At 41.9% G+C, this 27,910-nt stretch overlaps 2 protein-coding genes across 5 annotated transcripts in view; both read right to left on the bottom strand.

Moving 5' to 3' along the window:
* The window catches only part of LOC128327423 (V-type proton ATPase subunit S1-like), a gene marked incomplete at its 5' end in the record, with an annotated part of 61,332 nt that extends 56,131 nt beyond the window's left edge, over nucleotides 1-5,201 (bottom strand). The window contains 2 exons of the mRNA XM_053256227.1: nucleotides 4,863-4,931; nucleotides 5,034-5,201. Coding sequence (XP_053112202.1) covers nucleotides 4,863-4,931; nucleotides 5,034-5,201 — 237 coding nt within the window. The remainder of the gene's footprint in view (nucleotides 1-4,862; nucleotides 4,932-5,033) is intronic.
* Nucleotides 5,202-21,967: 16,766 nt separating this feature from the next.
* Nucleotides 21,968-27,910, bottom strand: part of IQUB (IQ motif and ubiquitin domain containing) — a 74,097-nt gene continuing 68,154 nt past the window's right edge. For all 4 annotated transcript variants that reach the window (XM_053251612.1, XM_053251614.1, XM_053251611.1 and 1 more), the window contains 2 exons: nucleotides 26,966-27,151; nucleotides 21,968-22,287 (listed from right to left, as the gene is read on the bottom strand). In XM_053251612.1, coding sequence (XP_053107587.1) covers nucleotides 22,117-22,287; nucleotides 26,966-27,151 — 357 coding nt within the window. In that variant the 3' untranslated portion in view covers nucleotides 21,968-22,116. The remainder of the gene's footprint in view (nucleotides 22,288-26,965; nucleotides 27,152-27,910) is intronic.

Raw genomic sequence — 27,910 nt, 5'->3', positions numbered from 1 at the left:
TATAGACATCAAATCAAATCAATCAATCAATAATGTTTTTCTCAGCCAAGGAGAAGTGAAATGTTGCCATCTTTTGCAGAACCATTCTTTAACCAAAATACATTAGGAAGCCACTGAAAGAAAAACATCAATATTGCATCAAGTGATGTAGTCAGGATGTCAGCTAGTGTTCTGAGTCTCTCATTGGCCACGTACACAGCATAGGTGTTGGAAGTTAAAGGACTTTGCGCTGTCTCTTTGCCTCAGACAGTGGAGGACAGACTAGTAAGTCAGAGGGCTAGAGAGTCAAGACATTGGTAATCCCTTCTCCACTGCTCTGATGCTATCCCTTTGAAATGTAGATTGCTACTCTTAGGGAATTCAACTTCCTTCTTCCTCCCTCTCTTCCTACCTGCCCGCCTACCTTGCAACATGGCAAACTTCTCTCCCTGCACCATATGTGCAGAGAGGATGCAGAATCCATCTGCATCCAGCTAGATAGATAGATTAGAGATCCTAACTCCTCACTTTCCTATCTAGAATGGAGTTCCTTAATAAATGCCTTTTATATTGATTTGAAACTATGAATTGGCTCCAAGTTACTTTACTCTCAGCACACACGCATGCCTAACTAAATTTCCGCTGTATTGTGCCTCTGTGCACTCTGCTATAATGAGAAAGGGATTCTCTCACCACAGAGAATTTCCAACAATAGGTACATAGGAAGCTGTCTTATACAAATCAGATCATTGGTCCATCTAGTCCTGTATTGTCTACAGTAACTGGCAGCAGCTTCTACAGGGTTTCAAATGGGGTCCTTTTCAGCCCTACCTGGAGATGCCAAGGATTGAATCTGGGATCTTCTTCATTCAAAGCAGATGCTCTGCCACCTCCAGGTTTTGGGAGGCCCTTGGGATGTCATTTGGTGGATGCTCCTTGTAGCCCTTGCTGAATACATGCTTGCCTACATCAGTGAGCAAGTTATGATGGTGGCTACAAGACGCAGTCACTGGGCATAAGTAGAGGGCAGGTGAACAAGTGGCAGTGCCACCATCACTACTTGTTTGCTTGCCCACTTGAATGTCCAGTGGACGGAAGATGACTATTTGCCTGTGTATCCTGCGTGTAGGCTTCCCAGAGATATCTGGTTGGCCACTGTGGGAAACACAATGCTAGGCCACCTGGATTTTTTATATGACCCAGCAGGACCCTTTACATGGTTTTTATTATGAGGAATCACCGCTATTGTAAGTGGCAGCCCAACACCAAGAGGGATGGGGTGGATCCATGAAATGGAGGCCAATCATTGCAGGAGATCCTCCGAACTGTGCTGCCATATGGAGAGAGATACAGGTGGCAACAGTGGCTGCTTCTCCTCAGTCTGGAAGGTCAGGTATTAGTGCTGGGCCATACATCCATGCTTTGGTGACACTTAGATAAGATCACTGTCATACCCTCTATGTGGGGCTGTACTTGAAAAGTGTTTGGAAGCATCAGTTGGTACAAAATGCAGCCACCCAGTTATTAACTAGGATGGCTAGATGGGAACACACCATCCTAGTTCTGTACAATCTGCACTGGCTACTTGCCCTGCTTCCAGGCTCAATTCAAGGTGCTAGTGCTGCTTAGCTTTAAAGTCCTGAACAGTTTAAGACAGGTACTTCAAGGAGAGCATCCAATCATCCCTGGAGATCCTCCACTGCATGCCCAGGTTGTTTGAGGTATGGTGGACATCTAGGAGGAGCAGGGCCTTTTTGGTGATGATGGCAGCAATCCTCTAGCATGCCCTCTTGGTGAAGGTCAGGCATTGTATTGCCAGCTCTCATTGCATTACTGAGTCTCTCCAGGAATCAGCATCAATCTCCAGGTCACTATTGAAAGCAATCCTGGAGATTTGATAGCTTGATATTATCAAAAATGTTGATAAGAATACTGGGGGAAGAAATCTCCAGGGATGGCTTCAGTCAGAGTCTCGCCAAGCATGCTCCCTCTCTCTGTAACTTCTGGCACCAAGCCAAGCTCTTTGAGAAGGCCTTTTCTGGTGCTTGACGAACTGATTAACTGGTGCTGTATTCATGCTTTTGTTGTACTGCTGATTGCTTTTTGTTGCTGCTTGATTTGATTTGACCAATTATCTGATGGATGCATCGTTTGGTTTTATGATATCTTGCTTATTTCTGTAGTCTGCCTTGGTTCTTTTCAGAAAAAGGCAGGGTAAAAATATTCTTACAAATAAGTAAACAATCCCCGCTACTGCCTCTGGATTTAATATTCTACTGGAGCATTTCCAGACCAAGCTTTTAGCTCACTTCTCCAGAATGGAGGGTGTGCGCTCACATATTGGCCAGATTTACCCCAAAGTCACTGCAAGCTATTGTGGAGCACTCCAGAAATGATTCGGGTTTTTCATTGCATGTTAGAGTGGAGCCCAATTTAAGCCTGGGGTTAAAAAAAAATACACTTTTTTTTCAAATTCAAACTCGCAGTAAAGCCTTGCAGTAAGTCTGCTGCCTGGAAAAGCTCCGGTAGATGGTACGGATGGACCACCTGTTATAGGTTTGATTTGTTGTATGCTGCATTGAATGACAGTTCGGCATAGAAAGAGCCAGATAGCTTGCAATATATCCATTCAGTTGGAAAAGACATCTTCTAAATGCTAAATCTTTGCACTTCACAGTTTAATTAAAGAGTGGGTGAATATTTAAGACAAATGGCGCACCACATCCCTTTCCCTTCTATAATGGCAGTGTAAGAGTATTTGTGCATACAGCCATAGATCTTCTAGGCTTCAAATGGCCCTTAATGTAGCAGAACAAATCTAATATCTGCAAATATCTCTGAGACGTTTAATCCAACAGTTTTCTCTTGCAAGTATTGGAGCTTTCGCTTTTATTACACATGCTGCTGCATGCTCACATAAGACACTAAGCATGAGCTTGGGCTTGCTTCAAGTGAATTCATGTGCTCATGGAAATTCCATATCTCGATAATTAACTCTACACTATGGGCAAAATCCAGACAAAAAGTGAAATTTATCTCAATCAAGTTAAAATCAATGGGACAATGCATTTAATGATGCCCTTGTGTTCTATTAAGTTCAGTTGGAGTTAGGTGAGAGAAAGATGCTCTGCATGTGCAAAGAGAGTTTTCTTTATAATGGTTTAATCTATTTTAGGCTGGTATTGAAAACAAATACTTGCACTAATGCAACTGGGGTAGAAAGCAGTCACATGGTTTGAGGGAAATGTGTGCCTTCCCGTGTGCTCTGATTGTCATCAGAGGTTCTGCTGCAGGTACCTTTTTTGTCTAAATTGTGGTAGGCATCCACTAGCATCACGGCCTTTTTGTGGTGGCACCAGTGTTATGACTGGAGGCTCATTTGCTCCCCTTCCTATTTCCCCTCAGGCACAAAGTTAAAACATGGCTTTTCCATTTTGCTTTTGGAGGGGACTGATGCTGTTGTGTATTATATTTGGCTGTAAGCTGCCTTGACATGAAAGAGGGAATAGCTAGCTAGCTAGATATTCCTGCTGTCCCTATTCCTGCAGGGTAGTGTCCCTCTAGTGGCTGTTGCTGGTGTCTGCCTTGGTTTATTTTTACAATATGCATCCTTTGGGGACAGGAAACCATTTTCTTAAGACTTTGTTATGTAAAATGCTTTGAGAACATTTTGCTGAAAACTGGGGTGTGTGTATGTGTATGTGCACGTGTGCAAACAAGAAACAGTATGTATATGTGTGGAGAGAGAGAGAGAGAGAGAGAGAGAGATTCATGTAGGCTAAGAAAGACTAAGGGGCTATTCACACGACCATGCAGGCAGGTGAGAAGGCAGGGTTCAACCTACCTTGCCCCAGACAATCCCTCTTGATCCTTTCTGTGCACAAGCTGCACGGCCAAAAGACCTACCCTGCCAGGTCAACAGAGGCCGGGACTCATTTCCCCGGCCTCCACATATTCCACAAGGCACCGTGTGACAAGTGGGGATTCTGTCAGACAAGCGCTCTAGGCGCCCGTCTCTCTGTCTCCTCAGCTCCATGAAGCCAAGGAAACACATGAGCCCAGCAGCCAAGTTAAGGGAACACTTAGAGCCAGGCTTAGGAATGGTGTTATGCGAGGTTATGTGGGATCTCTGTGGATCCTGGTGTTCCATACAAGCAGCCTAGCCCAGGCTGCTTGTGAGAACAGCCTCTAAGTTTTATTCTGAGTTTTATTCTTGTTTACTACTACTTTTTTCTGACAGAGAGCTTAATTTTCCACTCCCCAACCTAAATGTTAATGCAGAGGTTCTTAGTAACAAAGTATAGAAATCGAATTATTATTAACAACAACCACAACCACAACTCAAGATCTCTGAGCAACAGGATTAAAAAGTGCATTTGTCTGGACAAAAGAAAGTCACAAATTGGGGGTGGTGGAGATCAGGGTGCAAGAAGCATTTTCAAAAGTGCTTCAGTAGAAGGCAAAAAATGTCATGAGGTTGAAAAATAAATTTACCATGAAGATAATGTTACACTTTTGAAAGAATCAGTTGCAGAAAATTGATTCTGGAAAGCACTGTATTCCAATAAATTATCTGTAGTGTCTCTAAGTGGACTTCCGGAAAACAGCCTGGAAACAGAATGGTTTGTTCCCTGACTAATTTCCATTGTCGGAGATCAATATACAGAAGGGAGTGTAAATTCTAAGGAACTTCAAATGCTTTTCTGGAAGCTGTAATGGGAATTACAGCCGCTTAAATTTATTTTACGACGATCTCTTTATCGAGTTTGAGGGAGACTTCAGCCTGTTACCAAATTACAATGTCTCTGTCATTTCTTTCAAGCATCATTTTGTTTTGTTTTTGAAAACTGCTGGGAGATGCCATATGGAATGGTTATGCTTGCCTGAACATTGCGAAATGGTGTCTCATTTCCAGAGGAGTTGGCGTAACGTGTGAAGTCATCCACGCTAAGCTGGAAAACAAAAAGATAGCGTAGGTATAGCGCAGGGGGACATCTCAGCTCATTACACACAAGCTGCACTCTGCAGCTAGGAGACAAATTACCGACACCTACCGTGTCTTGAAGAAACAAGATGACGCTTCTGGAATCCTGAGAAACGGTGTGTTGCAGTAATGTATGCAGCTCATGCTTTGAGGCAACATGTCCTTCATGTAAAGTATTTGCTAAGCCTTGGAGAGATCTAAAAATAAAATGGTTTTCTTTATAACAGGAGCAAACATTTCACACAGTAGTTAATTTGACGGAAGTGGGGAAGGTAAAGTTCAAACAACATACCCTAGGAGCCTAGGCATATGCCAGGTAGGATGTCTTTCAGTCAATGGTTATGACAGGTACTCTGCACATGCTCAGACATACTGCTTTTTGGTTTGCATGTTTGGGGGGCTCTGCTCTAATTCAATTAAGCCCCGATGTCAAAGCAACCCAATTTCAACCATTGTCGTAAGTGCAGACAGTGAAAATGACTTTTAGTAGAAGACTAGCCTACAATTATTTTGCTCTCTGCCCCACCATATTTTTGCACCCTTGCAGTCATCCTCTCATGCAGGAACAGCCTAAGGTTTAAATCACTCCTGCATGCAGAGATGTTCCAAATAAATGAACTTTTGTGACTTCTGCTCAGTTTTTATGTACATTTCTAGGTATGTAGCAAGGATGGAGTGGGCCCTGGGACAAGAGGTGAAGATAGGCCCCTGCCCACCCACCCCTTTCTTTTTCAGAGAGCTGAGAGGATGAGAGTGAAAAGCAAGCTGTCATTCAACTCAAGGGGTGCCTGATGCCCCCTTCAGGGGGCCCAAGGCATTTGTCTCTCCCTCACCCTACTTTCAATTATAGCTACACTCTGTTTATTTATTTGTGGTATTTCCACAAATAGCTGGTTAGCCACTTGTGGGGATTGGGATGAAAATATTGGGGAGGGGGGAACCTTAGCCCCACCCTGCTATGACCACACACTGTGTTTCCATGCCAAATCAATGCTGTGTTTCCATGCCTCCGCCTGCTCTTTTGAAGCTTAAAGGGATCACTTCTACCCACTTTTTGATTTAAACCCAGATTTAATCTAACATGCAGGTTGGCTCTAAAAGGACTACAATGTGACTATGACCATCTTCTTTACATATATTTCTCTAAGGCATACCCGTATATAATCCCATGTGTGGCAGCTCTCGCAAGAGTTTGGAGAGCTGCCGGATAGCCAAGCGACAGGTGGGGGAAAGAAAATCGTGGCGGCGGCAGCCAGTGGGTGAAGAAAACTGTGGCCTGCTGGTGGCGGGATGGACGAGCGGGCAGGAGGTCAAGCCAGCAGCAGGATAGATGAACAGGTAGGAAAGCAAGCCGGCAGCGGGCTGCGCGGGGGAGGGGCGGTGGTAATGGCGGCGGGCAGGTTCTCTGGTGAGGAAAATAACTGGCAGGTTTACTATCCTGTTACTGTACCTCAATGCTAAGAACTTTCTTTCCCCCCCTCTTCTGTTCTCTCACCACTGACAAAAGTAGGAATATAGGAAGCTGCCATATACTGAGTCAGACCATAGGTCTATCTCACTCAGTATTGTCTACACAGACTGGCAGTGGCTTCTGCAAGGTTGCAGGCAGGAATCTCTCTCAGCCCTATCTTGGAGATGCCAGGAAGGAACTTGGAGCCTAGATGCTCTTCCCAGAGCGGCTCCATCCCCTAAGGGGAATATCTTACAGCGCTCACACTTCTAGTCTCCCTTTTGTATGCAGCCAGGGAGGATCCTGCTTAGCTTAAGGGGACAAGTCATGCTTGCTACCACAAGACCAGCTCTCTTCCCCTAGCAAGACATAAGACTGAAGAAAGTAGATTGCTGCCATCAGCAGAACATACCAATGAGGACATTCTTTAGTTAATCACATCAGGGGCACATGGTAACTCTGTAGTGGGTGGCTTCTGCAGGAAAATACTAATGGGGGAAAGAGTTCACCCCCACTCCACCCTCCACAATGGTCCCAGTCTGTATTGGGTTCTCCTGTGGTTGCTTTTTATTTAACATGAGAAGCTTCTGAATGCATCTATTAATGATGTTTTAAAGAAATATGTAGTTTGGTCCTGTGTGGCAAAAGCTAATATTTCTAGTGCATGTAGGAGTGCTATTATTATTATTATTTATTCAATTTCTATACCGCCTTCCAAAAATGGCTCAGGGCAGTTTACACAGAGAAATAATAAATAAATAAGATGGAACCCTGTCCCCAAAGCGCTCAGAATCTAAAAAGAAACATAAGATAGACACCAGCAACAGTCACTGGAAGTATTGTGCTGGGGGTAGATAGGGCCAGTTACTCTCCCTTCTAAATAAAAAGAATCACATGATTCAGATATGTTACCAAAAAATATACATAAAAAAATAAATAAAATCATTCAATATGGAGCATGGCATATCTTGCCAAATACATCCTTGAATATATTGTATCAAAACAATGCCATTTTGTTATAAAATGCTCTGTGAACCTGTGGAGGAAAATGTCACACCTGGGAAACTGACTGGGTATTGATTACAAATGAACATTGTTTCTTTTCTATATGGGTCCAGGGATTGTCTCCAAAAGAGGTCACATGTCCTTGGCTCATAATCATGATGAAGGCACATGCTGAATTCTGAAACAGCTGAACGGACTAGCATGTATAGAGTGAAGAGGAAGGTGTCATATGCAAGGAGGAGTATGATATACACACCAACAATGATCTTTTTGATTTGTATGATAACTAAATATATTTATTTTGTCATAATGAACGGCGTTAATTATCTGGGTGTATGGGATTATTTATTTTCATATATAAAGTCTTTATATCTTATAGATATATACTACGCCCTAATGGAATGATACTTTTAATGGTTGCATACATTGATCTCGTATGTATGTATGTATATTTGTATATATGTAATCACCCTTCTAAATCTATATATCTTATTTTTCAGTGAACTCTGTGGGATCGGTGCTGTTTTATAGACTCACAGTGATTCTCCTCTTTGGCTTTGTTTAGTGATCTAAGTGGTAACATCAGAGCAGAGAAATAAATAAATAACAGTCTGAAATGACTCTACAGCAAAACAAACACTCATCTGAAATCAGGTTTTTTTGTTTTTTAAGTGGCATGTTTGTGTGAAATAAATAGTCACAGATGGCTATTTTCAAGAGGTTTTTAAAATCGTCCTATTACTGTAAAAATAAGATGTGAAACATGAATCAGAATTAATTAGATGGAACAAAATAATTGACATCAAGGATATGAGGATACAAAACTTTTTGAAAGTCAGTATTTTGTGCTAAAATGTGGCATTTTAAATGTATTGTGTCCGGTTCCTTTGATGAATCTACAACCTCGTCTAGAAGCTGTTTCCGATATCAATGGGATTGCTTTCAGGACTGCTTTTCATTTTTGAGATGCCTGATGGAAACACATGCTGACTTCTACAGTTCTCTTTTTGGTGTTGTCATGCACAAGATCTTTATTTATTTATTTATATTTATTTATTTATGTTTTATATCCCGCTCTTCCTCCAAGGAACCCAGAGTGGTGTACTACATACCTGAGTTTCTCCTCACAACAACCCTGTGAAGTAGGTTAGGCTGAGAGAGACGTGACTGGCCCAGAGTCACCCAGCATGTATCATCATGGCTGAATGGGGATTTGAACTCGGATCTCCCCGGTCCTTGTCCAGCACTCTAACCACTACACCACGCTGGCTCTTGCCACTGACTTGCTGCAAATTTGCTTTGGATGGGTACAGAAGTGAAATAATATCATTCCTGTCTTCTAGACAATGAAGGGCAGTAGTTGCACTCCTTTTCAAGTAGTTGGATGGTATTTAGAGTTCTTTATGGAAAGTAGCTAAAACTATGCAAAACTTCTTTAGTTGGTCATTAACTATTTAACTACTAACAACAATAATTACTTTCATCATTAGGGAAAATGTTATTTAAATAATTCATGATTTATTATCCCACTGAAAACTCTATATGAGTACCAACACAAATACCAAATCAGTCACAAGAAGAATACAATATGCCTGTAATTTACAGCTATTCTATAGGAACATGCTGAGTAACATTTCTAATGGGCAGGTTGCACATGCAGTATTCTAGAGGTTCAGCCTGGCTCAGGAAGAGAGATGATAAAAAGTAAAAACAAACCTCAGCATGAAAGAGCATCACATCTTGTTTCCTTTTTTTGCACTTAATTCACATTTTTTCCCTTTAAAGTTCAACACATATAGAACAATTTGCACAGGTTGTAAATGTCTAAAGCCCTTTCAGTAAACTGTTTAACCCATTTAACAACAGCAGTGTTTTAATGTTTTAATTTTCAGCAGTGGGGAATAGTTATAAAAGAATTCGCTCAAACTACTTAACTCCTTCAAAATAATGCAATTACTTTTACTAGTAAAAGTGAACTTTTACCAGGAGAGCTGGTCTTGTGGTAGCAAACTTGACTTGTCCCCTTAGCTAAGCAGCAGGGTCCACTCTGGTTGCATATGAATGGGAGACTTGATGTGTGAGCGCTGGAAGATATTCTTCTTGGGGGATGGAGCCGCTCTGGGAAGAGCAGAAGGTTCCAAGTTCCCTCCCTGGCATCTCCAAGAGAGGGCTGAGAGAGATTCCTGCCTGCAACCTTGGAGAAGCCACTGCCAGTCTGTGAAGACAGTACTGAGCTAGATAGACCCATGGTCTGACTCAGTATATGGCAGCTTCCTATGTTCCTATGAACATCACACATGTCACTGCTGACATACTTTGAGAATCACATGCTTAAGTATGTTTATCTTAAAGCTCTGACATTTCCAACAAACCCCAACACACATTACAAAGTATCTAACATACATAATTTCCGAGGGTGAGCAGTGGCCTTGTTGCTCACATACTCCTATATCCATACTTCTCTTCACCATCTGTGACATTTAAGAATTTAGAAAATTCACACCTGATGTACATTCCATCCCCCTACAGAACAGCTATCACAGAAGGTTAATTATTCTTAAAACAAATGCCATTGTTTCCAAAGAAGGGCCATGTCTGTGGAAAGGCAAGCAGGCAACAGGGGCATAGCTAGGGGAAAAGGGGACTGTGTTCACCCTTGTCTCTGGTGGCTCTTTGGAGTGAGGGAGATAATGAAGAAACTAGGGAGGAGTGGAGCTAGGGGGCCCGGTTCTTTGAACCCATCTTCTCAATTATAGCTATGCCCCTGGCAGACAACAATGCTCAACTTTTCTGAGTTTCATGTCATTGCCTGCTTTCTTTTTCACAATGCTCATGTCAACAAGAGAAATCTGCTGGCTGTGTTAAAAAAAGCCATCATTAATACTCCAAACCTCAGCTAAAAATACAGCTGACCAAAATGGAAACAAAAATATCGAAAAACTATGAAACATAAAATCAAAACTGCTAAGAACAGCTAAAGGGAATGCTGGGAAGGAAGTACTGCGAAAGATGGCATAGAAGGAAAGAAATAAAAATGGAGAGGTGGAGAGCCAGAAAAACAAGAGCAGAGGAAGAGCAGGAGGGAGGAGGAGGAGGAGGAGGAGACAACTTATCTGGGCACAAAGAAAAAAGAAAAAGAGAAAGAGAAAGAAGGAAGGGAAGGAGAATAGCATATGCAGAGAGGGAGAAAGGTGACACATAAAACCAACAACTGTTCCCCATCATCCTGCCTGTCATTTTTGGTAGGCCTTCAACTATTAATACAGATAAACAGCATATGCTTACATGATTATTTATTTGCATGCTTACTAGGAAGCAAGAGGAAGAGGAGCTAGAACGGATAGGAAACAGCAATGGAACAAGCTCCCCATTGAAGTCATAAGATCTCCTTTCATGGAGACTTTCAGGAAAAGTGCCAGCTGCAGGTATGGTGTTCTGCCATGGGACAGGAAGTTAAGGCCAGTGAATATTATACCAATTGCCACTTGGGGTAGCTTCAAAATGTGTATGATTTAGTGCACTGTGTGTTTGTTTGTGTTTGTGTGTGTGTTTGTTTGTGTTTGTGTGTGTGTTTGTTAATGTTGGGGACATATTCTTAGCAAAGAGAGAGGAAGAGATGTTGAGAGAGAGAGCGCGAGCAGATGCATTCCACAAACCTAAAGTGGTAGCACATTTAGGAGTACAGATCTTTTTAAACTTCAACTTTGAAGTAACATCCTGAAACCTCTTAATCTTACTATCATGTACCATCTAGGCCAAACTTGGACCCCTGTGAAGCTTCAGTTGATGTATTCAAAAGGTTGTACTCCAATTTGCACTCTACATAAGGAGACTTGGAATTCTGACAGTGATTTTATAGTCAAAATGATTTTATATAAGTTGGTATAAACAACTTGCTCTGCATCTTGTGAGTACAAATGGTTCTGATTTTATTCATTCTTTACAAGCTTGTTTAGGACTGAACAACTTTCAGTCCCCCATGGTATTTTATTGGAGGCTCTTGTCAGCATTCAGTTTTTATTTATACACTACTGCTAATGATAATCAATAATAATTTAAAAAACTTTCTAGTTCTCACAGCCATGGAGGTACTGTAGATTTAGATCTATGGGTTTGTTTACACTATCAGGATTCAGAAGCTGTTATTTCAGGGTTATTACCTTGAGACAGTGTTTTAATATATAAGACATTCCAGGCTGCTTTAAACCCATACTTTTGTTGATTATTTTGGGCTATACACAGGTCACTGTTTGCTTTTTTCCTATGAAGTTCTAAACTTCACCACACCTAACAGTCTTGCTGTTCTTTGCATAGATTGCTTATCCTGGAATGGAAGGGTGATCTAAGAAATCCTTACTGTGCCAGAGATTGTTGATTCTGTTCCACTGCAGATCAGTTTCTGATCCCTCATTTGGACATGTACATGCCAAAGTAACTGTGTGTTTAGGGATCAGCCAAGGGATTGAGAGATGGTGGGCCAAAATCTCCATCCCCAGTGGCCTGCCAACAAATCCCAGTTCCACAGCTATTATTCCCCCTGCCTCTACCTTCAGGTTGGCTACTGAAAGACCAGACAGCATCCCTTCGCAGGGACTGCCTGGTCCGAAGACTGCCAAGGTCCAAGGATCACTGGTGGCATCCCCTGCTAACTTGGGAAAGAGGCACCTTTTAACATGGTGATTCTCTTTATTTAGCAGGGGGAGAGTAACTGGCCATATCCACTCCCAACACAGTATCTCCAGAGACCGTTGCTGGTGTCTGTCTTATGCTTCTTTTTAGATTGTGAGCCCTTTGGGGACAGGGACCAATATTATTTATTTATTATTTCTCTGTGTAAACTGCCCTGAGCCATTTTTGGAAGGGCAGTATAGAAATCGAATAAATAGGCCCATCACTGATGAAAACAATAACAGATTTGGGAGGTTTGTTTTAATAGATTGCTTAAAATGTCTTTTTCAATCAGGAGGAGGGTAATGGACAAGAACAATCATATCTTGCCAGGTCTCATATCAACTAATGTTGCAGTTAATACAATTTCAGAATATAGATGCAATGGCTAGTTACTGAAGTCACATGTCCCTATTGCTAGTGGCAGCAGTAGGAGCTGCAAAATTAAAATCAATGACTGCTGTCATGGCATTTCAAAAAGGTGCCGAAGCATCTCATTGAATGACATCACTGTGACAGCCCAATTCACTTCTAGCTGAAGGAAATGTATTTAGAGTGGCAACCCAACAATGGCCTGATATGAAATGTCATCTTACAATTTAGCACTTTTGATTCCTTAAAGAAAAAATCCTTCCAGAAGTTATGTTGTTTGTATTCACTGGATCACTTCCATATGCCATATATAACAGCCTACGTCTCTCTTTAAGCTTCTGCAAGCAGTAGGGGGATATTGGAGAGAGTGATATTGTCAAATTGGAGGAAATCATTTATGAGATGCTATCACTCTCAATCTTGACACAAAGCTGGCTGTCACTATATACTGTCAAAGGTTTTTCACTGATTAAAGATAATGGATATTCTGAACAACAGACACATTTGGCCTCCCCTACAACTGTTCCCACCAACCTTAAATAATATTATTAGCAATCTAATGTTTTTGAAAGTACTGGTCGCTGAAATATGTTGAGCATTTCTTGCAGCCATCACCCAGTTAAAGCAATCTTAGCGGATTTAATCTTAGTGGATTAAACGTAAACCGCCCTGAGTCTTTTGGAAGGGCGGTATAAATTTTTAAATAATAAATAAATAAATAAATAAATAAATAAATAAATAAATTTCAGCTCAGTATTATCAGGCATACTAGGTAGCATCCCATATGGCACTCATGCAATAAATGTGAGAGGAAGACATCTTCCTCACATGAAGCTCCTTGAGCACCCTCACCTTCAAAGCTGGTGCTGAGTGTCCATATTCTATATGGGAAAGAAGAGCAAGAAAGACACAAAAGTGGCAAAACAATGGCTTCCAGGTTATTCCCCATGCAGAGTGGGGAGGTTGTAGTTGTTGGAGATGGAGTTCCAGTGTATCAACCTTTTGCACCAACTATCCTAATGACCACTAGGGGCACTGAGAACAGAGGTAGCCAGTGAGGGTCTCATTACCTGTCCCTGCTTGCTTCTCCTCTATGGCCCCTGCTTTGACCCCTCAATCAAGGTAGGGGTCCTGTAGTGAGTCAGTCCTCTTCCTTTCCTCCTAGAGAGAAGATGGAAACATCTTCCTCCCTCCCTTTTAATTATGTAGCTGATAGATAGGGCAGGTCTTTCCTATCTCATATGTAAAGGTAAAGTGTGCCGCCGAGTTGGTGTCAACTCCTGGTGATCACAGAGCAATGTGGTTGTCTTTGGTGGAATGCAGGAGGGGTTTACCATCGCCTCCTTCCGTGCAATATGAGAGGATGCCTTTCAGCATCTTCCTATATTGCTGCTGCCTGATAAAGGTGTTTCCCATAGTCTGGGAAACATACTAGCGGGGATTCAAACTGGCAACCTCTGGCTTGCAAGTCAAGTCATTTCCCACTGCGCCATTAGGTGGCTAATGTAATGTAGCATCTCAAACGTAAAGGTAAAGTGTGCCATCAAGTCGATTTGAACTGTACTTCACCAATAAATCAATCTAGTTTAGACTCTACAGTGATCTCCATGTGTGTTACTCAAATAGCTGCAACAACTAAATTCTGCACTCTTGAACTGGAGTGGTAGCTCCCTTGGTGCTTTGCTAAATAATCCTAAAGCCCAACAGTAGTGGGGTGGGGAATAACATGGAGGCCATGAGGGAAGCATTGGTGTTGTGTCTTGTTTTTCCACGTTTGTGTCTTTCTTGTTCTTCTTTCCCATCTTGAAATCAATATGGAGTCAAGTGCTCCATTAAAATGTATTAAAATGGATGCCACCTTTCTAACTGTTGCAGAGAAATTACAGGAAGCAACTTTAACTGAGAAATAAGAGTTTGATATTTATTATTAAATTAAACACAGGCTAAGAAAACAATAAACAAAAAAGGCTAACAGTCCGTTATGAAGAGGGGGGAACCTCTCAGTTTGAAATTCAAGACAACAAGTAAGAAGCTGACAAACAAACCATGACTCCACCCACAAGCCAGCACATACAGAAAAACATACAGAAAAGCATGTCTAGGACAAGAATGGAGACAATGCTGTGGCAAAATCCCAACACGAACCAGAGTCATTTAAAGGCCTGCTGCTCTTAGCACTGTGCTTAAACCAATAAGGCATGAGGGTACACATCTCCAAAGACTTTTTCCCCAATCCCAACAGATAGCTTCTTTTCCGTTTTACTGTTAAAAGGTGGTCAAGCTTCCTGTACTATTGGAGCAAACCATCCTGTTCGTATGCTATACTTGGATAGTATGGAGCATGGCATGTCTTTTGTTATGAGGGACATTGAAAGGCATGTGTAGGTGTTGGGGGTTGTAATTTTTATCCCCCAGTTAATTAGCAGAGCACTAAAGAAGCTACCATTCCAGTTACAGAGTAGACTGTAGAGTTTAGTTGTTGCAGCTACACATGGAGATTATTGTAGAACTAAATACTAAGTATTTATTGGTGGAGTATGCTTTGGATAGGAAAGACCTAATCCTAATCTATAGAACAACATAATGAAGAGAGAGAGAGAGAAGAAGAAGAAGAAGAAGAAGAAGAAGAAGAAGAAGAAGAAGAAGAAGTTTCCATCTGCTCTCTAAGAGGAAAGGAAGGGATTCTGACTCAGCACAGGAAATACCTGTAGAGTCATATCAGGGGTCATAAGAGTAGAGACAGGTAGAACAGTTAGGGAGACCCTTACTCACTATCTCTACTCCAGTGCCCCTGGTGGTTATTAGGATAGTTGGTGCAAAAAGGTCAATGGACAGGAAGTCCATCTCCAACAGTAGGGGTCATGAAATAGTAGATCATGGAGATGTGTAGGGAATCATGGAGTAGAAAGTGGAGGGCAGGCCTGGTAGCAGAAGGAATCAAAACGGCCCAGAAAATATCTAGGCTTTGGAGTCAGCAGCCAGGGATGGTAGAAGAGAGGCAATGGTTAAGGCAACTAGGAGGCCACAGTTTATGCAAATAAGCAATTGCATGCAAATAAAAGGAAGAAAATAACCTCAAAATAGTCCTGCTTGTCAACCCTGCAGTCCCAGGCAGGAAATAAAACATAACTCTCATGTTCCTAGTTAGGGGTGTGCACAAAACTGCCTGGTTTGGTTCAAGTCTGAACCAGATTCAAACCGGACCAGACATGTTAGGTTTTGATACCCCCAAACTAGAACCCTGTTTCAGCTCACATTCGAGCTGGTTCGGGGTTCTAAATAGTAAAAAATGTGTTTTAACTTACTGCCAGGTTCAGCGGCCTGGGGCGGGGGGCAGGTGCTGCTAGGGCCATGGGGATAAGTTACCAGTGGTAAGTTTTTAATTTTAATTTAATTTTTATTTTTACAGTTTAGAACTCTGAACTGGCCCTGGGGGTTTGGCTTGACCCGGGCCCAGACCAGCTCAAGGATGAGCCCTTGAGCTAGCCCTGTTCAATGGCAAACCAGTTCACACATCCCCACTCCTAGTGGGCTGTTCTATATGGCTGGTGATAGGTCACAAATTATGCAGCCCTGCCCTTTTGGCGACTTGGCATGCGGTAGAACAACAAACAACATGTATCACATTACAGTTCAACCACTAATAGCATCTTGCTTCTCAGCTGAAACCTCCTTGGTGAAATTCCTTATGGATAAGAACCTCCTTCCTCCTCTCCCCTCCCCTCCTGCTTCACTTATTTCTATCAGTACAGAAAAGTCTCCTAGCTCAGGCTGCTGGGTTTTTCAAAGGCAAGGGTCATGGCTGGAGGCTCACTGCTTACTGATGACAACCTATTATAAACATAAAACTGGTTTGAACATGGAATGTCCGCTGAGCAAGTTGCTGGCTGTTCTGAAGCGGGGAGGTTGGCTTCAGTGCCTGCCTGGACAAAACAATTTTAACTCCAGGTCACCTTATTTAAACAGTCAAGAGTTTCCTGGTTTATGTATTTATAGTGACAACAAGTGACATGATTTTCAAAGAAGGATAAAGGACAAAAGAGACTTGAAATGATTCTTTTCATTGTTAAATACTTAAAAACCAGACTTTGGGGAACAGAAAATCAGAACCCCTCTACCCTGCAACTGACTGTTGTATTAGAAAGTCATAGAACTGTTAACTTTCAGTTCTTAGGCTCTAAAAAAGGCTGATAATAACTTTCCTTTAGAACATGATTTGTGTTAGAATGAGAAGCCTTGGCCAAGTTTCCAACAGGAGTCACTGGCAGGGGCAATGGAGAATCATGCCTGGGTACATGACATTCATAAACAGGAGGAGGAAGCAACACACCTTTTGGAGTGGTGTGCAGCCCCCAATCATTTACTGAACTCCTTCCTCCAGACCTAACAACTCATATCTTTAATTCCCAAGATACATTTCTCACCAAAAAGTATCTTTCATTCCCCCCTTCAATTTTAAGCATCCCCGTGGTTTTGTGCAGCTACACAGTCTTCTTGTACTAACATATAGGGGAGGATTATGCTTTTGCTACCCATAGGCAAAAAGGCTTTTGCCGCCCTTTTACCTTAAACGGTTTGCCTCTTTAAAAAATAAGGTAAAGGGGGGTACTTTCTCCTCGCCCACTCCACCCTTGCTGCAGCCACCACTGCCCACAGAGAGGGGCGGCAAAATCTGAGGAGGGGCAAAATTTGCTGCTCCTCAAATTTTGTTGCCATAGGTAAATCCTACTCTGCCTCTCTGTTAGACCACCACTGCTAGCATAGTTTTGTTGTGCAAGCACAGCATTAGTCAGAATGTTGGGTATGGGTAATGACTTTTGTTAGTTCATGGATGTTTGTAAATGACTTCATTTGTCACAATGTGACTTTGTCATGTTGATATAGTGTAGCCCAACTCCGTGATTGCATGATAGGATGGCTGATGGAACAGACTAGGTGAATCAGCAGAATGCTTTGGATGAAGTTTAAAAACAGCTATGCTAATCCATCCCAACAAAGCCAGAGACTGTGCTGGCCAGGCATCAAGGTAAGAAAAAACAAATGCTTCGGACTAAGAAGCTTTGGACTGCCTGTTACACCTACATAACACTCTTGCAGATTCACATTGCTCCTCCCAGGAGCATTCACCCAGCCATGTCCTGACCAACTTAGCTTAAACCATGTAACAGTATTATGTACCTCTGGACATGACTTTTAATAGGACTATAAGACTAAAAAGCAAGCCTTAAGACTAGAGTTCCTGAATCTCATGCATTTAGTATTATTATTTTTCTGGTTATTGGATATATTTATATCAATATCAAAATCAGTTCAAAGTATCTTATAGATCAAATACATCCATGCTAAAATAGTAAAAGATGGAAGGACTAAAGCCACAGAGCTTTTACCCAAAGCAGCTGCAGATAAAAGAGCAATAACCTGAGTCAAAAGGTTACTGGGCAAATAAAACTGCCGGTACTGCACAAAATATCACGGGCTGCAATTTCCCCTAGAAAACGCCAAAGCTTAGCAGAAAGCAGCCAAATTCCTCACCTGTGTGTTGACCAGAGCAGCACTGGCACATGGCCCATGGACAGAATCCCTCTGCACAGTAAAACAAAGCCAAATAGAAGCAGCAGGACACATGAAATGGGACTGCATCTTGCCATGATCTCTGCTGGCTGCCTTCATATGTCAGTTGCAAATAAGGCTTTAGAAAATACAAGGGGCTGTTTTTACCTGACTGTGTTCTGGAGTGTCTGGATTCAGCCAGGATGCTGGGTGGGGTTGTTTTGTGACAACAAATAAAAACATTCAGAACCTAATTTGTGAACATTGCAATCATTTTTTGAGGGAAGGAGAAGTATTCTATGATCAAAGATCAAAAGGCTCAAAAGGCTACAGATCAAAAGGCTCATGTGCACTTTGGGTACACATATGTATGTGCATTTCCCTGGAGGTAGATTCAATTTTAGCCCCAGATAGTGTTATTAGTAAATATGTTGCCCCAGATTCTGGCTTGTCTACTGAATTACTCTGTAGCCACTGCTCATTAGCCAAGGAATAATTGATATTGCCCATGATCCTGCACATGTTATGTACGGTCCACAACATATCAGAACCAGAGGTACCAACTCAGAAGTATGTGAAATATAGGTCTGTGTCTGATTTCATTTTATATTAAGAAATGAAATAATACCTGAACTCGAGGTGAACTGGCATACTAGATCTCAAACTGCTCTGTGAAGCAGGAGACAATCCAGCATTGTGTTGTGAAATGGCTGCTCAAAGGAATACAAAAGCCAGGCCTGAATGCTGATTGCTATATCCAAATGCGAAAATGTGACTCATAATGTCTGTGGAGAGGCCAGAGGCTGCTCTTTCCTGTTGCAAGAAATCCATGCTAATTCTTGCCAAAGATTAACTCAATCGCTCTCTATAAAGATTCAACATAGGTAGATGCGTCATAGATCCACCTGTAGACTTTAATTCTTACCTCACTGATGCTTCTGCCCTAGCCATGTTACTTTAAATATTCTCTTGTTATAATTACACACTAGATAGAGGTACACAAGAAATAATGTAATTGCTGTCTCACACAAATAGAACTAATTCTCTCACTAACTCCTGACTTTTAACACCTTTTGGGGTCAAACTGTTGTGAGGATAAACATGACCATGTACTCATAAACATGACCAGGAGCTCTGGGCTCCTTGGAGGAAATGCAGGATATAAATGTAAAAATAAATGAATTTCTTCCAGCTAGAACAATCTGGACAGGCCAGGGAATCCAGTCTAATCTTACAAAGCTCTTCATGATGTTCTCCGTGATCCTTAACAAAGTAATGGCTTACATTGTCCAAGGGCTAGGACAATTGAAGTTGTCCTGTGGAGATCTGCAAAAAGACTGGCGCTTAACTGTGCTCCAGTCTTCCTCTGCAGATGTGTGTGCCTGTGTGTAGTTTTTGCAGCTCTCTCCTCCCTCCAGATCGAGTTCTCATGTGCAGGAATATGTCCGAGAGGGATGGTCATAGATACTGGATAACTAGAAGCATGACCCCAACCTGGATCTGAAAAGAAGCACTGAGTGCAAGCACATTATTTCAAATGGATTTAGACCAGCAGGTGGAAGATTGATCCTGGGCATGTGACTGCATTCATCTAGGCTGCACTGGTGCCTGCTTTGTCTAGCATGGCAGCTGGCTCCAAAAGTGGGCTGAGTTGCACAACGTATGAGCAGGTGAAGTTGCTTTGTCTGACTTTTCCCACCTTCTGCCAGCCTGCCTACCCATAGTTCCAGTCCATCCCATTCTCCTGGGCAGCCACAGCTAGGAGCTCACCAAAGGAAGTGACTCTGAGGAACCATCCTGCTCAGTAGCAAGGGTGGTGTGGAGAAGCTGTGTGGTCCTGGGCAAACAGGCGGGCTGGTATGGCCACTTGCCAGCAGGCCAGTCCCAGCTATTCAGACCAGCCCCTGGCAACCCTGCTGATTCAGCCTCACAGCAGGAACAAGAAAAGCAGCCTGGTTTGGAAAGAGAAAACATGGACATCCCATGTTTTGAGAATGGATATGGGAGGATGTGCAAGTGTAGGTTTTTATATGTCTGGCTACATGAGTGTGTAAGGATGTGTATATGTGTTTCTGTGTGTATGTTTAAGTTGCCTCACTTCCTTAAGTGGTCTTCTTTGCATGGGTTTGAAGTTCTTTGCCATGGATCCACCAGCCCTCAGTCACAGTGCTTTCTCAATGCTTTGTAAAATGGGTAAGTATTTTCTAGAATGTCTTAATTGTTTTAATTCCTTAATATATGAGGCATATATGTGGCATGATGTGTAGGCGGAACTCACAAGCTTAGAGGAATGTGGAAAAACTATCTGAGAAAATTCTCCAATGTTTCTACCTGGAAAAATCTTGAAATTCTCTTTCAGATTTTGCTATGAAGCTATTTTGGAATTGCTTTCTGCTTATGGCACAGTTGGAGTTGGGATTATGGTGGAGTCTGGTCTGGTATTATGTATGGAAGTATTGCTTGATGAAAGGGGACTAGTAACATATAGAAAAGATGCATACCTTAGATGATCAGAGTGTTTTTTGTGGGCACTGACCCCTGATCCTGTCAGGTGCTACTCCCTGGGTCTGGGGTAGAGGTAGCAAAATTTGTTCTTCTGAAAGGCTACCCTAATCTCAGCCTTACAAAGTTGTAGTGTGGTACACAAGATAATAGATAAAGAATTTGAAATTATTTAGTCTTAAATTCTTTTACAAACATTCTTTTGTGATATTGAAATATATTCTCCAGCTGTATGAGTGTTTACATTCCTGACGTAAATTATTTTGTCTGTGAAAGCCTGTCAACACGATATTTATGTGGTACAATGCTAAATTTAGTTAATCTAGATTTGGAGGAATGAGGTGCTGTAAAAAGGGACCATTTATGGGTATTTGCTGATTGAATTTCTAAAGTGGTGGTTTTGAGAAGATGCATAACAATGCCAATAACACAAAGAATGCAGATTTTATTAGCTGAGCCTGAAAAACACAATGAGGCGATTCTCACGATTGCTGAGAGTGGGCAGGGAGGGCATGGTGGGAGGGAAGGCTACTTTTAACTCACCTTCCCCCCAGATGACCAAGCTGTCCATCTTTGGTGTGCCTCCTGCATGCCCACATGTTCGGCAGTCCAGAAGGAGCACGCCACTCATCCCACAATGTGCTGTGTGACTTCTGCAGTGCATTTAGGGATTCCCCCTCAGACGGGTGCTCTAGGTGCCCATCTCTGTGTCTTCTCGGGCTGCACACAGCCTGAGGAGACACATGATACCTGGAAGCCAGGTTAAGGACACATTTGCGCCCTTAACCACGGCTAACAGCTGGGGTGTTTAAGAGGGCTACACTATGCAGAAGTGTACGGGGATCCCAGCACTTCACACGACCAGCCTAATCCAGGTTGGGCTGCCCCAGGCTGGTTGTGAGAACAGCCTCAATATACTGTAGGCCTATATATTAAGAAATGGGCTTTCATAACAGGAGGTTTACTTTCATTTTGTTTGTGCTATATACTACTGTTTTCAGTGTATGTGACGTCTATTCTTCAAGATCTGGTAGAAATCTGTGTAATTGCAGTGAAGGGTGCAAGGCTGAGCAAGTTTACCTTTGAAACGTTTTTACAGGTTTTAAGAAGTGCATTATGATGAGCAAACTCCACCAAATACTACTGTTGTGAAACCTGTATTTTGTCCAGTGGGACTTTCATAGGAGATAGCATCTGCAGTTGTCCTGAGTCTGAAACAAACAGGAGTGCTTTCTCTAGACTAAAAACTCCTGTTCCAGACTAAGGACAACTGTGGATGCTACCCAGGGTTCCCAGCAGAATCCTAATGAAAAGGGATGAGGTTGCTAAATAGTAGGATACACTCCTTTTCTGTTGAGAAACCAAGTGAACAGAATATTATTGGAATGAGCTAAAAAAAAAATTGAGAATACATGCTAAACAGGGATAATTTTTGAATATAAAAACACAGCACAATAACCAGTCTGAAATCAGTTTGTTGAAAGTTTGCTTCAGACAACTGCCAAAGTACAACCAAAAAAAGACCAAAAAATATGAAGAGAATGACTTTTCTTATCTTGCGAGCTGACTGGTTCTTCAAGCAATAAATTCATGAACAGTTTTATCCTTATTTAAGTGGTGGACCAGGTGTTAAAGCCTTGGTTATTAAAAGACCATTTGTGGAAGTCCGGTTGTCATCTTTGTGCATAGTTGCTGCCAATTCTGGAAACTGGGAGAAATAGTTCCTTGCAAGCATATGTTTGTGCTTTATTCTATGAATGAATGCCATCTCATAAGCCTGAAAGGGAGAAAACAGCCAGATTTATTAAATAAAATAATAAAGTTAATTAAGTCTCTATTGCTCAAATGTCCATCTGGCAAGCTCCCAAACCTTGCAATTAAGCCATAAATGTGGTTTTTTAATCCAACACAAAATATTATGTATTTATAAGTTTGATTTGTATGCCACCTTTCATTAAAAATAATCCCAAAGAGGTTTACACTATTAAAAATAAATCTAGTAAATAATATAAATATTATATTTGAGTATTAAAAATACAAATCTGTATTGTTAACTCTTTAACATACACAGTAAAACGATAAAACACAACATACAGAGCAGCAGCATAAAAAATAGCACTTCTACATAAAAGCCTGGATAAAAAGCCGCATTTTAACTTGCCTTCTAAACATTGTAAAGGGACTAAGGAGTGGATGCTTACTGGGAGAGCATTCAAATCCTGGGAACAATGTCCTGTGTGCACAACAACCAAGCCTCTCTCATTGTCAGCATATGGTGCATCAAGGGCTTTAAAGGTGAAAACTAGCATCTTGAATTGAACCCGGAAACAAACTGGCAGCCAATGTAGCTCTTTTAGAATGGGAGTGATATGGTCCCAACAGACAACTCCAGACAATATCCTAGCTGTTGCATTTTGCACTAGTTGTAGTTTCCGAATATTCTTCAAGGCACACAGCCCAAGGAAACACAGAGAAAGGTGCCTCATGGTGTGGTGCACTATGGGATATTTGGAGGCCAGAACGCTTTGTCCCAACTCCCGGAGCTGTGTGGTGCACTGTGGATTGTCTGGGAGCATGATCTGTGCTCCCAGGAGCATTTTTGTGCTCATCTGGGGGGAAGGTGAGTTTGAGCAGCCTTCCCACCACCCTTCCATTCTGTTGTGTGAATGGCCCCACTGTCTTTGTTCTTGCCACTGATGTATTGTATGTATATCTGTGTATAGGCTTGAAGTAGCGTTTAGAATGTTCGCATCAGTCATCAGTTCTGTAGACTGATGGCTCAGCTTGCATTTCTTACTGGATGGTTGAGACTGTTATCTTTGTGTTAGGATGATCTTTCACTCAGAGTGGGACTGTTGTTTATAATTTGGTAATAGTTAAGTAATAAATCTTAGCAACTTTGTGCAATAAACTTAACAAGCCTCAGTTTCTGCTCTGTTACACTCCGTTACAAGAAGGAACGCAGCTGGCACACTAGCTGAAGCTGTGCAAAGGCACCCCTGGCCACCACCTCCACCTGAGCAGACAAAATCAGAGCCTGGTCCAGCAATACCCCAAAGCTGTTGTTATGGCCCAAGGCCACTCATATTGGACCAGAACTCATAGCCGAGGCCTGTGTGTCTTTGCCAGCAATTCCATTGAGAGAAACACTGATGCAAGGCCTCACTCAACTCTGAGTGAAATGATTAACTCCTAGGAGACAAGTTGGAAGCTAATCCCTTACTTCCTCTGACAGAATGCTTACCATGTTGATGTCACCGATATTGTTTTGCCTTAGTCAAATGCATTGATCAACTAGCCTCAACATGTACCCTTTTGCTGTTACTTTGAACATTCTTTCTTATAATTACACACTTGGTAAATGTACACAAGAAGTAATTTAATTGCTGCCTCACACATATAGCTTAGCTTCTTCCTTCTTAAACAACCCCTTTTGACGTGTTAACACTCTTTGGAGCAAGAGGTGTGAGGAGCCTGCCTCTTGGGCAAAGACAGACCAACAACTTAAGAAATGCAGATGCTTGGAGAACAAACAGAGGAACGAATTGCTTCCTGACAACAAGAAGACAGTATGCAGAGGATAGTACTCTGAACTGGTCTAAGAAAGAAACAGTTTTGTCATGAGAGGAAAGTTTTATGATAAGAGTGACTGACACTTTGGAGATCCATGACTGAAATTGCTATCTTGAAAGAACTCCTAGTGCAGGTCTATAGGATCCAGCTGCTATAAAAAGAGGTCTCTCTGGATATGGCAAATCAGCAATCTTTGCCTAACCAGCAGATCTTTTGCTCAAGAGCGATCCCAGAGTTCACTGTTCAAGCCACGGGGCTAAAGCAGGAATTCTTTCCATGGACAGGGACTGTCTGTGACCTCTGCTGCGCAGTGAGAAGTCAAGACTACCCAGCCATGGTGCTCTCTCTCTCTGCCTTGCTCTGAGCATCTACCACCAGCTTGCCTGACTGCTTGAAGCCTGCATCCTTCCTAAGCCTCAGCAAGAATAAGTCCTTTGACGCCTTCTTTGTGAACCTGGTGAGATGCCTATTCAACGAACAGCTCTGCCTGCTCCCCCTGCTTCCCTCCTTCCTACTAATCACTGCCATCCCCCTTTTCCTAAGCTCTCCTTTCTTTCTTCTCTCTCTGTTTCTCTCTAAATGTTTTATTAGGATTTGTTAGACAGCTGTAATTATTGATTGCACATACATGCGATAGCTAGGCACATTGCACTACAGCTTGAATCGGAAACATGTTTAATTTGGATGACCTGTTTGAATTTTATCCTGATGAGCAACTTTCTATAATAAAGCTCATTGAACTTTCTGAGTGTGTCTTCCTCTATCTCTGTTTGCGCACCCAGATCCTACATGGTCACCATCTCCAAGAATCCATTCAGTTTATGTATGATGTGACTTTGCCTCTTTCCCTCTGAGCATATACAGAGTGCTAAACCAGGTGTAGCTCACAACACTGTGCACTTGCTCTTTCAAAGGGAGTGCAATAGGGGTGTGTACGAACCACTGTTTGAACCATGGTTCAATCACTTTTCAGGAGTGGGAACTTTAAGAAAGAGGAGAGCAGATCCTTACTTCCTGCTGGGGTGGTGCATGTCCCAAGAACCCCAGCACAGTGCCAACATGTATATGGTGTCTGTGCATGAGCGGGTGCCATTTGTGTGGTCATCAACACCATGCTGACCACACAAATGGCATCCGCATATGTGTGAACACATGTGTGTGCTGGTGCCACATAGGGGTACTTGGGATGTGCACCATCCCATCAGGAAGCTGTATTGGGTGGTGGAGAGCAGGTGAAGACTTGCTCCCCTCTTTCTTAATGTTCCTGCTCCCCGCTCCCAAAAGGTGCTCGAACGGGTTGAACTGTGTTTTGTGCACACCCCTAGAGTGCAATGGCATCCAGAACTGGTCGAATCCCCTCATTCTGATTGGTTCGCTTACTGACCAGCAGCACATCCATCTTGTCTGGATTCAATCTCAGTTTACTAGCCCACATCCAGCCCATCTCTGCCTCCAGCCCCAGATTCAGGGCATCCACTGTTTTCCTAGGACTGGGTGATAAGGAAAGATACAGTAGAGCTGACTGTCATCCACATATTGCGGACAACTCCATCCATGTCTCCGAATGACCTTTCCCCTAGTTTCATGTAGATGTTAAATAGCATGGGGGACAGAACTGAACCTTGCAGGATTCCACTGGCCAGTGGACAAGAAATTGAGCCAGTAGTCCCCCAACTCCACCTTCTGGACCCTCCCCTCAAGAAAGAACTGGAGCCACTACAAAGCAGTGCCTCCAACCCCACACCTGAGAGGTGGTCTAGAAGGATACCATGGTCAATGATATCCAACGCTACTGAGAGGTCCAGCAGCAGCAGCAACAAATATTTATATACTGCTTTTCAACAAAAAGTTCCAAAGCGATTTACATAAAAAATAATAAATAAATAAGATGGATTCCCTGCCCCCAAAGAGCTCACAATATAAAAAGAAACATGATAGACACCAACAACAGTCACTGGAGCAGAAGCAACAGGGAGTGCTCCCCTGTCAAGTTCCTGACATAGGTCATCCATCAGAGCTACCAAGGCAGGTTCAGTCACATATCCAGGGTGGAAGCCAGACTGAAAGGGATCTAGATAATCCGTATCATCCAAAACTCTGCAGCAGAGCAGCCACCACGTGCTCTATCAACTTGCCCCCAAAGGGAAAATAATTAATATAATATAATATAATATAATATAATATAATATAATATAATATAATATAATATAATATAATATTGCTTAGAAACTTGTGTTTTTAAATAAGATATAAACTAAGATAAAATCTGACAGCCAGTTACAATGGGACAATAGTTACAAGATACTGAAAAATGATTAATTCAATGTATACTTTTAAATAGTTAAAAATTCCTTTCATCTCCATTTCAGGATTACCCAGGAGATGATGCCTACAACACTGCAGTTGTAGTCTGTGTTTGCTGGCAGTTCTCTCTGTGTGTGATGGATTTCCCATGGGACTTTACATTTGGAAACAGGCTTCTAAGTAAATAGCTGCCTCACACAATCTTTAAAAAGCACCTTCCCGGAGGAAGAATGCAGTTGAGAACCACTGGAGAAGAATATATCAGAGATTACTATTGGGTGCAAATGGGGATAAAAAAGGCATGTGGCAGACATGAATAAATTTACAAAACAGATATTGAGTTGCAAATATTCCTTTTAAAATCCCAATATAATGGTCGGAAATAAAAGCAGCCCAACCATATGAGAATCTGTACTGAAGGTTCCATAAAGTGGTATGGAACACAGAGTCTTCCATTACAATGGAATGCAGAGGTGTAATGTGAGGCAGAATATACTCAACTGCCTTTAGTCATTAAAACACTGAATATACTTTGAATGTTAAAATTCAGAGGGGAAAAATATCATCAGAATGTATACCTTTTCAAGATTTTTCAGCCTGAGATGAGCCTCAGCTTCTTCCTTTGTGAAGAGAACAGTGTTCCAGGGAGACCATTCGTGATACCTATCCCATCTGACCATGACCAGATCATAAAGATCATCCCAGGCACTAAGAGCAGACTGAGAACCCCAGAAATTTTCAACCATATACTGCAGATCCTGCAGCTGCAATTGGGAAAGAAATAATTAAAAAAAGAATAAGGAACACAATACAAAAGCACCCCATCTAGATAACATTTAGTGTATGCTTGGAATTGATAATACTATACATCACCCAGCCCTAACCTTTCAATTAGGGGCTGAACTGCTCCTGAGGAACATAATCTCTCCATCTCTGCAGTGATAAGGCATGGTCTGTTTAATTAATTCAAGAGGCACATGCCTAAAATACAAGTTTTAAAAAGCTTATTTTAGGATCTCTCTGCAGATGGAAATTCTGCATCCTTTTTTGGCAGCTTATTTGATTCTTGGCTTGACATAGGAATGTTTTCTTGCTGTAAGCCTCATGCCAAGTTTATGTTATTTTAAAATATTAAATGATGCACATCTCTGTCTAATACTTCAATATAGATAATACATAATTAAAATAAAATTCTAAGTTATGATACTACACTATTGACTAATGAAATAAAGAAGCTGGCCTAAATTAGAGATAATATTAAACCACAGTTTAGTGTTAGGTATACAAGCAGCTGCAAGCCTTATGCTTATGCATTTCCATGTCCCTTACTTCCCTCCTTCACATGTGAAGAAATTTACAGCTCCTGTTCTTGGTTTGATACAAACTACAGTTTCTTGTGTCACTTGAATTCTGAATAATGGTTTGTTTGAACCACACTTAGTTAACAAACCAGAATATCAAACCAGGCTCACAAACCAAGAAGCTAGCTTGGACTTCTCCCCTTAATATGTGTGTGTGTGTGT

The sequence above is a fragment of the Hemicordylus capensis genome, chromosome 5 (genome assembly GCF_027244095.1).
Source record: "Hemicordylus capensis ecotype Gifberg chromosome 5, rHemCap1.1.pri, whole genome shotgun sequence".
In the NCBI taxonomy this organism is placed as follows: Eukaryota; Metazoa; Chordata; class Lepidosauria; order Squamata; family Cordylidae; genus Hemicordylus; species Hemicordylus capensis.
This window is presented reverse-complemented; position numbering and strand designations above follow the sequence as displayed.